General features: G+C 46.4%; 1 protein-coding gene across 1 annotated transcript in view; it reads left to right on the plus strand.

Annotated features, from left to right (window-relative positions):
* The first annotated feature begins 2,138 nt into the window (after window positions 1-2,138).
* The window catches only part of CASS4 (Cas scaffold protein family member 4), a 38,656-nt gene continuing 26,728 nt past the window's right edge, over window positions 2,139-14,066 (plus strand). Inside the window, exon 1 of the mRNA XM_058686027.1 lies at window positions 2,139-3,472. Within this exon, the coding sequence (XP_058542010.1) occupies window positions 3,437-3,472 (36 nt within the window). The 5' untranslated portion in view covers window positions 2,139-3,436. The remainder of the gene's footprint in view (window positions 3,473-14,066) is intronic.

The raw sequence follows: 14,066 nt of genomic DNA on the forward strand, positions 1-14,066 counted from the left end.
AGAGCATGAACGGGGGAGGGGCAGAGAGAGAGGGAGGCACAGAATCGGAAACAGGCTCCGAGCCATCAGCCCAGAGCCTGACGCGGGGCTCGAACTCACGGACCACGAGATCGTGACCTGGCTGAAGTCGGACGCTTAACCGACTGCGCCACCCAGGCGCCCCGAGTCTGTTTCATTTCAGGATCAAATCTATGGCTTTTGTGTCTTCCTTCTTTTTGTTTGTTTGTTTGTTTTGTTAGAGCAGTGGGGAGGGAGAAAGAGAATCTTTTTTTTTTTTTTTTTTTTTTTTTTTTTTTTAGCATGCATTTATTTTCGAGAGACAGAGAGCAAGCAGGGGAGGGGCAAAGAGGGAGGGAGACAGACTCCAAAGCACGCTCCAGGCTCTGAGCTGTCAGCACAGAGCCCGATGCGGGGCTCAAACTCACGAACCCTGAGATCATGACCTGATCCAAAGGCGGATGCTTGACCGACTGGGCAATCCAGACGCCCCAGAGAGAGAATTTTAAGCAAGCTCCACACCCAGTGTGGAGCCCAACACGGGCTCAGTCTTATGGCCGTGAGATCATGACCTGAGCCAAAACCAAGAGTGGGACGCTCAACCGACTGAGCCACCTGGGTGCCCCTACATTCTGTTTTTTTAATTTAGGTTTTTCCAAAAAGAAGAAGAGGAGGAGGAGAAGGAGGAGGAGGAGGAAATGCAAATCACAGCATTCCAATCTGCATTGGGAACTCCAGGTCAGCCCTTCAGTATTGAGAAGAACCACCGTCAGAAGTTTGCCAAGGTGGTGGGAACAGTTCAAACTGGACCAGGTGTGAAGTCTACCTTTTTTCTAAGAGACTGGAGTCTGAATTCTGCCTCAGTCACATCACTGCATGACCTTAAACAAGTTTGTCCATCCTTTTTTGCTTTCTTTCAAATATAGGCAAGAATCAATCATCCAGTAAAACAATGGTTGCCAGGTCCCCAGGGTACAGGGGACTGAGGAGTGACCACCAATGGGTATGGGTTTTCTTTCTAGGGCAATGAAATATTCTCAAATTAGAGAATGGTGATGATTGCACAACCTGAATATACTAAAAGACGCTGAATTGTACTCTTTAGAAGGATGAATTTTGTGGTATGTGAATTATATCTTAATAAAGCTTTAATTTTTTAATTCAATGTCAGCAGCACAGTACAATGAATTTGCATGTAGCCATCACCCAGATTCCCCAATTTGCTACTCATAGCCAATCTTATTTTATCTATACCTCTATCCACTTTCCCCTCTCTTGAGTTATTTTGAAGCAAATCTTGGATTTTTATCCATAAATATCTCTGTATATATCTGTGAAGGATAAGGACTTAAAAAAATTTTTTTTTAACATTTATTTATTTTTGAGAGAGAGAGAGAGAGACAGAGCACGAGCGGGGAAGGGGCAGAGAGAGAGGGAGACACAGAATCAGAAGCAGGCTCCAGGCTCCGAGCCGTCAGCACAGAGCCCAACGCGGGCCTGGAACCCACAAACCGCGAGATCATGATCTGAGCCAAAGTCGGACGCTCAACCGACTGAGCCACCCAGGCGCCCCTGGGACTTTTTGAAACAGAATCATAACATAATAACATCTAAATATACATGGAAGCACCAAGTTTAGGTTAATAGATTCCCACCCTGGAGACACGAACCTCAGCCTTAGCTCAGTAGTGCCTCCTTGTTCCTTCCTCGAGATGCTGCCCGGCCCGTGCCCACCAGCACAGAGGCGCAGGTAGGGCCAGAAGAAAGCAGGGGCGAAGAGGCATACCCAAGAAAAATGCCCAGATTCACATTCAACCACATGGAAATCATCTGCCATTTTATAGAGCCTTTGCCTGACAAATATGACTAGCTATATGCATTGCGAGAGTACTGTGTTAACGATTTCTTTGTCTTACCTACAAATAATAAGATAAAGTCCTTCTGCTAGTCCAGGCTGTCTGTCATTCATAACTTCAGCCCTTATGACTCATTACTCTTTCCTCTGAATCTGCTTGCTTTCCTTAAATGGAACTTGCTAATTCCATCTCTCTCTTTTTTTTTTTTTTTGCATATTCATGGTGTTACAGCTAGGAACACTCTACCCTGATCTGCCCCCGCCTCTCACATCTTGCCTTCCCCATGAAGACTTCCCTAAATTACTCCCCATCCTCCCGTCTCTGCCTTCTCCTCCTGGGATCTCCGCCTTGAACTTGTCGCTAAGTCAGTTCGTCCTCATTCTGCGGGGTCACTGTTCCCTCCCAGTGATCTGCTCCCATCTGCAACATGTCAGTTACTCGGCCCCGGAAGTTAACTTCCAACAACGATGCCAATTTAAAACATGGATTGTCTCAGCCAGAAATCAGTCGGCCGTGTCCACAAGTAAACCCTTCCTGGTGCTCAGACTCGTGAGGACCGACTGCTCAGCAGTGGGTGCCACGCAGACCAGGCAGTGAGCGCAGCACTTGCAGGAAGGTAGCAGTGGGAGACACCACCCGTCGGAGGTGCGACCTGAGGCAGGCTCGGAAGAACGGGTGCCAGTCTGTTTAAATGAAGTAACAACGTGAATGTGCCCCGCAAGGAGTCTGCCTCCCCGTGTATGTCTTCCCTCAACGTTGAGGAATTCAGGGAAAGTAGAAAGACCGAGCAAGCAGTGTTGAGCTGCACGAATTCGCGGTGTGGCTTCAAGTTCAGAGGGTGGGTGGATGAGATTTCAGACATAAGAGAATTGTACTGAGAGGTGCTCAGCACAGCCCCGGTACAGAGTCAGCACCCAGGAGATGTTCGTGGTGAAGCTTTGTGAGCAAAGACCAGGAGGTGGGGTGGGTATGGGGTGAGAGCACGGAGGACTGTGCCTCGAGGAGAGATGTGCTGGGACCAGGTCCTTTAAGGCATTCCCCTTGACTTGTTTTCTCCCGGCTGTTCGCAGGACAAGTTTAGAAAGCAGGAAGAAAGAAACAGCCACCATGGTCACAAATTTGTCCTAGGGGCCTCTCATCAGGAAAACGAGCTTGGTGTGTCGGGTGGGAGTTGTTCACAGTGTTTGTGGGACGAGAATACAGAGCGTTCCTACACCGAGCTTTGAAAGTAGGAACTTCACCCTACAAAGCAGAAGAGTATTTTTTTTTCTTCGTTTGTGGTTTCACATAGCAAATGTGTGACACTCTCTACTTATAGACCAAATGAGATGCCAGGCATCGAAGAGTGAGTGTGGCCTGGATTTCTGTCCCCTCTCCGTCAGCCCTTTCGTTTTCCTCTTATCGCGCTTTGCAGAAAGTTTGCCTGCTGGGAGAATCGTTGTGACAATTTCCCGTGTTGTCAGATAGCTCCATAGAATTCAGTTTCTGAGAACCAGCCCAAGGCATGCAGTGACATTGCATAATCCCTCCTCTGAAGCCAGAGATATCAGCCGGAGAGCTCACGGGAGCTGTTTCACACCAGCATGAAGGGAGCAGAGATCATGGATGGCACGCCCAGGGTGAGTGACGGGGGGCCGTTCGGATGGGCAGTTCACCAAACAACCAGTTATGGTTAAGGACAATGACCGACTTTAGTTCCAAGTTTCTGATGAAGTCGAAGGGTGAATACTAGTAACATGTAGGTTGGAGATGGAAAAGTTTACTAGAAGTCTAAGCGTGGAAAAGAGGGGTGCTCCAAAGCCCCTGACCAGTTGGATTCAGAGATGGATGAAGGTTACTTCTCGCAGAAACCGGTTCATGGGGTTGAGAACACAATCCAGCCCTTTGTGTCTGCTCAGCTTCCAAACAGCTTTCCCAGCAAGATGCGGGTCTTGGCCTCAGCTCACCCTGACCTCTCCTCTCTCTGAACCCTGCAAACACTTAGTGTCACTCCCAGGTTGATTCTGTGCTCCTTCCCAAGAGCAGAGTCCAGATCTGGCTTCAGCCTCCCCTGCTGAGTCCACAGGGGGCATTCTGCATGCCATTTCCCGGTAATTTTTGTACTGGGACGTGTGAGTGGGGCTCAGGTCTGTGGCATGAATCAAAAAAGATTTGCTGTCTAGAACGTTGTAATGGCTGCTTAAAAAGAAAAATGTCTCAGACACAAAGAAAATAAAGCTCAGGGATTATCTTGCTAGACCTTTTTTTTTTTTTTTTTTTGATATTTATGTAGATTTTATTTTATTTTTTTTATTTTTTTTTTTATTTTTTGTTTGTTTTGTTTTTTATTTATTTATTTATTTTTTAATATATGAAATTTACTGTCATTTTTATTTTTTTTTTTATTTTTTTTTGTTTTGTTTTTTATTTATTTATTTATTTTTTAATATATGAAATTTACTGTCATTTGCTAGACCTTTTTTAAACCTTCAGTCGTGCGGGAAAGAAAATGAAACAATTACTAAATGGGAAGATTGTTTATATGAATTAAATATATGCTATTGATTATTAAAGTAATACTAATGTATGTCACTAGTGGAATTTATGGCTGAGTAACCCATGACCGCCTCTCTCGTATGGATCGTGTGTAAATATCGAAGCTACCCTAGAATTTTGTGCCCACTTTTTTTTCTTTGAAAAATGTTTAAACCATTGGAAAACTGGCGGGGGGGGGGGAGTAATTCAGTAACCCCTGTATATCCTTCACCAAGATTCACTGATTCCTGGCACTTTGTCACATCTGTCTGCATCTATTTGTGTATATTTACACACACACACACACACACACACACACACACACACACACACTTTGTTGTTGCTGTTGCTAAGCCATATGAAAACAAATTGTAGGCATAATGACCCTTCACCCCCCCCCTCCCAAAACATCAACATGTGTCTCCTAAAAACAAGGACGTTCTTCTACACGACTCCAATATGATCACACACAAGAAAATTTAATGTTGAATTAATAATGTCCTTCTAACAATCAGTCCACATAAAGGCAGTAAGTACTATGGCAAGAACTCACATCTTCAACTCCTAGTCCACAGGCAACCTCAGCAGAGGGTTTCTTGGGTACCCCTACAGAAGGGTCGACGCCCATGTGAGATAACACACTGTTTAAAAGGCTTTATACAAATGGGAGCAGTAACTGATCCATTGTCGAGCTTCTTGCCTTTCACAATGAACAACACGTATTGGAGTTCCATTTGTTTTAGCACAGTTGATCTCCTTGATTGTTGTTCATTAATTCTCTTTGATCAAAGGGTCACGCAACGCTGTCAGGGGTCATAGCACGTAACTGGTTCTCTGCTTTGGTGCATTTTGCTTTGAAGCACCTTCATGTTCAGCCAAGGGGACCCAGAGCACCTCTCGTACCTTGAAGGTGGCCTGGGGACAGTGGGTGGTGACCAGCGATTGCCCTGTCACGCCGTCCCGTGGTGCTGCTGCTTTTTGTCACCCGATGGTTTCATGTCGGTAGAGCGTTCACCTTTGTGTAGTTGTCTGCTTTTCACGAGGTTTTCCTTAATGTCTTATAAAACCAAGAGAAAACTGAAAACTAAACACGCTGATACTAGTGATGAGAAACTCTGGGCTCACACAGTACGGTTGCGACAGACGTAGAAGTCGTCATGTGTGGCAAAGTGGTCCGTCTAACACCTCATCTGTTGACTTACTGGACTGTAGCTGATTGATTCCCTGTTCAACTCCATTCAACAAAGTCAAGTCTAAAAGACAGGGTGCATAAGTGATTTTATTACATGTAAATCTTTGTTTGGGATTCTGGGCAGTTTCAAAAAGTGCCTTATTTATGAAAATGGAGTCTGTATGTACTTTAGTGATGCAGTCCCATTTGTTACAAATTGTGTTGACTTCTGAATATGCATGTGTGTGCGCACATGTGTGCAGATGAATACACACCATTAGAAGTGACGCTGAAATTAGCACCTTTGTCTCACTGGGGTACATGTCCAGGAACTGAAGGAGAATCACAGAGTCAGATAAGCATGGTATTTGTTTTCCTTCGCTTTCTGAGAATTTCTGAAATGGTATTCTATTTTATTATTTTTTAATGTTAATTTTGGAAAGAGAGAGAGAGCGAGCGCAAGTGGGGGAGGGGCAGAGAGAGGGAGACAGAGGATCCCGGGTGGTCTCTGCACTGACCACAGAGAGCCTGATGCAGGGCTCAAACTCACCAACCTCAAGATCATGACCTGAGCTGAAGTCAGATGCTTAACCAACTGAGCCACCCTGAAATTCTATTTTAAACCTACTTTCTGAAAGTATTTTCTCTACAAGCTGCACTTTCTCTCTTTTGTAAACGTGACGGCGTGCTCACTTGCTTTTCTGAAGGGAGTTTTCAAACAAGTGTCTGTCCCCTCATTACTAAAGGGCGGATGTCCAGAGAATTGATCAAAATAATATTTATGTTTTAAGCACATTTAAATACTCTCAGATATTCTTAACAGTTCAGATTCAGCCTCGATTAAAGAGCAAACACCCTCTGGCTGTCTTACATCCCAATCCTGGGGGGAGTGGTCGTAGAGCCCCTCAAGGAGGGTCGCGGTAAAGACTTAGAGGTAAAGGCGCCAAAATTCTTAGACTCTGACAGACCCAACGGCGATGTGTCTCCCACGGGTGCAGACTACACTTACTTCAGGGCTTCTGGGCAAGAGCGCTCAGGACCTCGGGACCTTGTTTATGGGTGGGGAGCAATCACAGGTTCTCCTTGTGCCTTTAGCACCTCTGAATGGGAAGTAAGACATTTTAACTCAGTCTTTGTGGAAGAAGGGCAAGTGGGAATGTACGTGGAGAACTTACCGTGGCCACGAGGCGTGCCTGACCCCCTCCCCACAGCCCCCCACCACGCTGCCCGCCCCTTCCCCTGCCTTGGAACATTCATGTAGGGGGGTTGGGTCCCGTGGGTCCTCCCCACCAGCATCTTCCACACTCACTCACTCACTTGCTCACTCACACGCTTGCTCCAGGCCTTTCTGGACCGCCCATCCAATTGCCTCCCACACCTTCCCTGGTCTTTCTCATTCTCCGCCTCGTCTTCATTTATCAACATCCGAAATCATCTTTCTCAATCGTTTGTCCCTTTGATCATCACGTGTCTTCCCCTCTGGAGAGTCAGCTCCACCAGGGACAGAGCTGGGCTTTCTTATTCAGGGCTGCGTCTCCAGTGCTACGGCAGTGCCTGCACTTAGTAGGTGCCCAATAAGCACCTGGAGTGTGTGTAAATGAATGGGAGGTTACAGAGAGTGCAGATGGAGCTCTTGTGACATCGCCCTGCCCTGCCACAAGGTCAGACATGGCACTTCCTAGTTGTCACACCCCTGGGAACCGAGGCTGCCCGGCTCTAAGCTCCCTATAACCCCTACCTGGCCCCGACCCGGGCCACTCAGCCCAGATTCTCGGGAACTGGCCCCCTTCCAGCTCCCATGGTCAGATGTTGCCTTAGATCTAAACCTTTGCAGCTGAGGCCAAGGTCCCAAGGACCCGTGGCCTCCCTCTGACCTTGTGCATCAGTTCCATTGCTTCACCTGCCTCACAAAACAAAAGAGCCCAGGGGCGCCTGGGTGGCGCAGTCGGTTAAGCGTCCGACTTCAGCCAGGTCACGATCTCGCGGTCCGTGAGTTCGAGCCCCGCATCAGGCTCTGGGCTGATGGCTCGGAGCCTGGAGCCTGTTTCCGGTTCTGTGTCTCCCTCTCTCTCTGCCCCTCCCCCGTTCATGCTCTGTCTCTGTCTGTCCCAAAAATAAATAAAAAAACATTAAAAAAAAATTTAAAAAAAAAAAAAAAAAAAAAAAAAACAAAAGAGCCCAGACACCACAGCCAGCTTGAAAACACAATTCACTGCCTGTTGTTTAGCAATCCATCCGGCATGTAGTTATTGGGCCCCGGGGTTCAGATAATCAACATGTTGCTGATATTTTAGTGGAGTCAGAAAGTTAGTAAATGAGTAAATGGACACCATGATTTCAGATGGTGACAACTGCCATGAAGAAAAATAAAACAAGGTGATCTGATAGAGGTGATGGACAGAAAGGGCCTCTCTGGAGTCCTGAATGATGACAGAAGCTTTCAGGGCAGAAGAAACAGCAAATGCAAAAGGCCCTGTGGCAGGAATGAATTCAGCATTGTGGAGTATCCACAGAAAGGCCAGTGTTGTTGGAGCAGAAGGACCAAGGGAAAGAGTGGGCAGAAATGAGATCAACGGGGTAAGCAAGATCCCATTCACATAGGACCTTGTCAGTCCTGTAAGAACTTCGAAGTGCATTCCAACTGCAAAGGAAGCCACTGGCCTATTTAAAGCAGGAGATGACATGGTCCGGTTTGTGTTTTAAGAGATCACTCTGGCTGCTACCCAACAAAGGGAATGTTGGCAAGGAAGAGCAGAAGGAGGGGGATAAATCAGGGGACCAGGGTGGTGGCCTCTCTTTCCATTTTATTTATTTATTAAAAAAATTTTTTTTAACATTTATTTATCTTTGAGAGACAGAGAGAGGCAGAGCATGAGCAGGGGAGGGGGAGAGAGAGATATAGAATCTGAAGCCAGCTCCAGGCTCTGAGCTGTCAGCACAGATCCCGACGTGGGGCTCGAACTCGCAAACCGTGAGATCACGACCTGAGCCAAAGTTGGATGCTCAACCAACTGAGCCACCCAGGCGCCCCCCACCCTTTTATTTTTTAATTTATTTTTTAACACTTATTTAACTCTTAACATTTTAGATGCCACCATGGTGTTCTCAATGGACACGGACGAGAATCACTTGCCCTGCCTTTCAGAAAAAAAAAACCAAACAAACAAAGAGAGAGAAACTTTTGACATTTGAAACTGGCAGGAGATGTAAACAGAAAGAATAGTAAATAAAGGTGTAAATGGTTTTATTGAACTGCATGTGCTATATATACACCTTTTTCTTTTTTTGGAAACTGATGTTTGTTTTCTATCAACCCTATTTCCATTTTCTGTTGAGACAATATACGTTTCATTCATCCAACAAATATCGAGTGCTCGCTTTGCGCCAGGCACCATTCTAAATGCCACAAAGAACACAAATGTCTAGGTCCCTTTCACAATAAAATAAACTGTCATTTTAGTTAATAAAAATGTAATAGAAAATAGAATACATAATATAACATGTAATATAAAAATAGAATATAATATAATAACACTATATTATCACTCCTGTTTAAAAACTTTTATTCTCTTAATGTTTTATTTGCTATAGAGCTCACTACTAAAAAAAAAAAAATAAGAACTAAACACAATACCATCACGATCCCAGAATTTACCAGACTATTCGAAGGAAAGTGGCCTACGTGGTAATCGAATGGGGAAGCAGCTGTAGAAACAGAACATGGTCATTTTGGAAATAGAATGACTAAGGGAGGAAATGACAAGTTCTTGGAGAGGAAATAACTTCAAAGGAGGAAGGTGGGAGGCTGGTAGAAAATATGCCGTACAAGTGATATTCGACTGCCCCAGCGCGAGCTGTGAAAAAGGGGAAATAAATAGTTTAGGAACCATTTCCAGATGTATGCTCATAAGCCATCTGTGTATTCGATTGGGGGACCCTGTGTCCACACCATGAGGACAGAGCCAGTGGCAAGAAGGCAGTATGTCCCACACCTGCAACAGCAGCTCGGCTTATGAGTTACTGAATGCACAGAATTGTTCTTCTCTTCCTTTAAAGTGTTGCTTCTCCTGAGAATCAAGAGCAGCTTGTGTGACGCACCTGTCACAGGCAGTCTGTCCTTTGGGGAGAAGGGCAGACAAGGAATGAGACGAGAAAGCAGTAGGGGCCTTCCTCCCTTGGAGACGTTTGCCCTCTGGTTAAGGAAAAGTACAAAGGGCTTTGTGGGATGTTCCCTCCGCTTCAGAATTTCAACTCGCTCCGAGGTTGAAAGAACGCGAGAGTCAGTTACAGATGGCGAGTACTTGAAGTTGCTTTATCCTACGCGAATGTTGCCCAGAGTGAGGAGATCAACAAGCATTGTGAGATCAAGGGCCAGTTACACACACCTGTCTCTAACGTTCTGCGTAGTCTCCTGAGTAAGGCTTTTTTTTAATTAAAAAACTTTTTTAAATTTTTTAAATGTGTATTTATTTTCGAGACAGAGAGAGAGAGAGAGAGAGAGAGAGAGAGCAGGAGTGGTGGAGAGGCAGAGAGAAGGGGAGACACAGAATCCAAAGCAGGCTCCAGGCTCTGAGCTGTCAGCACAGAGCTCTACCCGGGGCTCAAACTCATGAACTGTGAGATTATGCCCTGAGCCGAAACCAAGAGTGGGACACTTAACCCACTGAGCCACCCAGGTGCCTCTAGATAATGCATTTTAACGTGCATCAGAAAAAACTAAGAGGGGCGCCTGGGTGGCTCAGTCGGTTAAGCCTCTGACTTCGGCTCAGGTCTGGATCTCACGGTTCGTGGGTTCAAGCTCCGCATCAGGCTCTGTGCTGACAGCTCAGAGCCTGGAACCTGCTTCAGATTCTGTCTCCCCCTCTCTCCCTCTGCCCCTGCCCTGCTCGTGCTCTGTCTCCCTCTGACTCAAAAATAAAGAAACATTTCCAAAAATTGAAAAAGAAAAACTAAGACTTGTTCATTGAACGTAATTCTATAGGTAATATTGCTTAGGGAGAGTTGTTTTTAATTGGCTTAATTTAACACGTGACTTGAGTAAAAATCTGTACTGGTGGCCCATGGATATGACGTGCTGTGAACAGTCGCGAGGACGAAGGAGTGCAGTCTTAGACGAAGCTTCCTCCTCATCCGAGGTCATACAGTCGCTGGGGACCAATCGAACGGCACAAAACACCTTTTGTATCTCCCCTGCCTTTCGTCTTCGTTTCCCTCCAAAAAGAGAGAAAGGAGGAGGAGAGGAAAGGAAGCTAAGAAGGAAAAGACCCTACCTGTGATGTTCTTGCCCCCGCCCTCCTTCCTGGGGTGAGAGAGAAGTATAAGGAAAGAAATCATGCAGGGGGCGAGGTGTTGCAGCCACTCGGGAACCCTGCACGGCCACCCCGCTTTCAGGTGAGGTTAGGGAGACCCCGAGAAGTTCCTAGTTTCTCACTCTCCTCCATCGATGAGCTTCTCACAAGCTGGGACTGAGCCTCAACCAACTTCTCCTTTTTCCGAACTAGGTATTGTAAACGACAAGTCAGGGACGCGGCTGGTCAGGAGCGAGCTTAGAGGTGGTGGAGGGGACACGGCCAGGAATACAGATGCCGGATCTCCAGGGCACAACCAGCTGTAGAACGCAGTTTGGTACAACATGCACCTGTCTTGGGCCAGATCTCAATTACTACAAGGCTTGGTTGATCAAATGTTGCAGCATTTCAATCCTGAGCTTGGATCAAGGGAACCTCGTGCACCGCTCTCCCCAGCACACGTTATCAAACATACAGTAGGTGCTTAATAAAGAATCGTCTGGGCGCCTGGGTGGTCCAGTCGGTTGAATGTCCAACTCTTTTTTTTTTTTAAGTTTATTTATTTATTTTGAGAGAGAGGGGGAGAGAGCGTGAGCCGAGGAGGGGCAGAGACATAGGGAGAGATTAAGAATCCATAGGGAGAGAATTAAGTTGAGCGTCCGACTTCATCTCAGGTCACGATCTCGCGGTCCGTGAGTTCGAGCCCCGCGTCGGGCTCTGTGCTGCCAGCTCAGAGCCTGAAGCCTGCTCGGGATTCTGTCTCTCCCTCTTTCTCTCTGCTCCTCCCCCGCTCACACTCTGTATCTCTCTCTCTCTCTCAAAAATAAACATTAAAAACAAAACAAAAAAAAAGAATCCCAAGCAGGCTCCGATGCAGGGCTTGATCTCACAAACTGCAAGACCATGACCCGAGCTGAAATCAAAATCCAGATGCTTAACTGACCGAGCCACCCAGGCACCCTCCAACTCTTGATTTTGACTCAGGTCATGATCTCATGGTCATGAGATCGAGCCCCACATCAGGCTCTGAGCTGAGTGTGGAGCCTGCTTGAGATTCTCTTTCTGTCTCTCTCTCCCTCTGCCCCTTTCTTCAGCTCACATGGCCTCTCTCTCTCTAAAATAAAGTAAAATATATCTTAAAAAATAATGATAATTGTCAAATTAATAAAGCACTAACAGTGAGTTCTAATAAGGTTCCCATGAATAGGGGAAGTTGACTCAAACATGTTGATCTGGCCAAGACCCAAACCTATTGGAAAACCACGGTATTCAGACATCAGGGAAGAAAACATTTCACTTCCACCGAGTGGCTTTGGAATTTTTTTCTGGCCACAATCGCTTCCTCAAAGTCTCATTATTGGGCGATGTACGGAAGTCCTGTGATGAGTGGCTTCTTCATCTGAACCATCAGGAAGAATTCGAAGCTGGAGGGGTCAGAGTTCGATGCGTCTACAGAGAAATCGCTTATACCTTTGTGCTTGTTCACAGACACCGCCGTCATCCCCGGCCACCGGGCCATTTTCATGGGCCTTAGGAAGACAAGGAATCATTCTTTAAGTTTTTCTTTTTCGCTCGTATATCTTCTCATGTCCAAGTTCACCAGGGTTATTCCCTTCTTTGTCCCCGGTGCCTATAGATACACCCACCATAGTGGCTATTTGCACCCAGAAGGATGGGAGGGAACCAGGGAGCAGATCAAGGGAATGCGTTGGGTGGCCGGCCCCATCCGCACCCAGGGCTGTCGGGTCCAGCCCAGATCTGCTCGCAGGAACAGCTGTGAAAAGAGCACTATTCACGCCCAAGTGTTTTAGACCCACACCTGTCGGCACTCCGGCACAAACTGCTACGGAAGACCTTCCCTTCCCAAGCGGCTTCTGCCGGTGTTTTCCAGGACACGGAATGGTCACCTTTAAACACAATCTCCTTAAAGGATCAAGATGAGAGTGAATGTGAGTATCTGAGTTTCTCTCTGCTGGCCTCCATTTCTTTGCAACTCTAACCGTGCGAAGGGGGCCGTGACGTGTTATTTCAAATGTTCCCCCCAAGTCAGGGAAGCCCGGAAGGACGGTCCTCCGATAGCTGTCGCACCGGTGGGACTAACTGAAAGGTGCTCTGTGTCCCGTGTTTTGAAACCAAAAAGAGAGAATTTACATTTTGTTTAAAAAGCTGTATTCTGCTCGGTTAATTTTTTTAAGCTTCCGTGTTCCTCTAAATATAAAGGTAATGGGGGGGGCGGGGGTGGGGAGAAGCGCGTTTCGGTGTCTCGCGTTCAGTTAAATGACCTCGGGTCCCTTTCTCCACATCCTCCTGGAGCCTCTTCATTCGAGAACTTGTCCACTTGTACAGAGGGGTTGCTGGGGCCGAAGCTCGCTGATTTCCCTGGCCTCCCCGGCAGACAACAGCAGCTTCTCCTCAGCCTTCTCTCCTTTACCCACTTGGCTAAGTCTTTAAAAACCAGCTCCAAGAGAATCAACCCTTCCTTATGTCGCAGGATGATGCAAGAAATCACTCAGCGTCACTTCATTAAAAAAACAAGCAAACAAAAAAAGCCCGAATATTTCCGAGACCGGAATGCCGATGACTGAACCAGAGGTGTCTCGGGCTCTATGATACCACAAATGCATTCTCTCACTACATTAGACATGACAAGTGGAAGGATATTAACTGGGCGCCGTTGCAAATCTCAGGGCAAGTTCTGATTACGAAATGCACCATTTTGCTATCTTCCGTGACTCTTAGTTCCCTAAACCTGGCGGAACTGTACTTGGAAACGTAAACGTTGCTGTGGAAAGCTATTGAAATCCACGAGGGAAGACAAAAGGTAAGGCAACAGCCTCTTTCTTGGACAATTGTTTCAAAGAGGGATTCTTTTTTTTTGTTTTTTAAGTTCATTTATTTATTTTGAGAGGGGGAGAGAGAGAGCACAAGCAGGGGAGGGGCAGAGAGAGAGGGCAGGGGGGAGAGAGAATCCCAAGCAGGCTCTTGGTTTACAAAATTCTAACTGTACCGAGGGGCGTGGGTTGCAAGCATGTTTTCCTTTAATCCCAAACCTCTATAATTTCCTGGGCTCTGGTTCCTCTGGCCAGAGGGAAAGCCCCAACCAACAACTTATGTCATCTTCCAGAAAGATGCTATCCTCACAACAGCATAAATGGGGACATACCGTATGCACAGTTGGTCATCCTGATTAAATTAATACTGAATTTTGGAGATTGTTCCATTTCAACTCACATACACTCT

This window comes from Neofelis nebulosa, chromosome 9 (genome assembly GCF_028018385.1).
Source record: "Neofelis nebulosa isolate mNeoNeb1 chromosome 9, mNeoNeb1.pri, whole genome shotgun sequence".
NCBI classification, from domain to species: domain Eukaryota; kingdom Metazoa; phylum Chordata; class Mammalia; order Carnivora; family Felidae; genus Neofelis; species Neofelis nebulosa.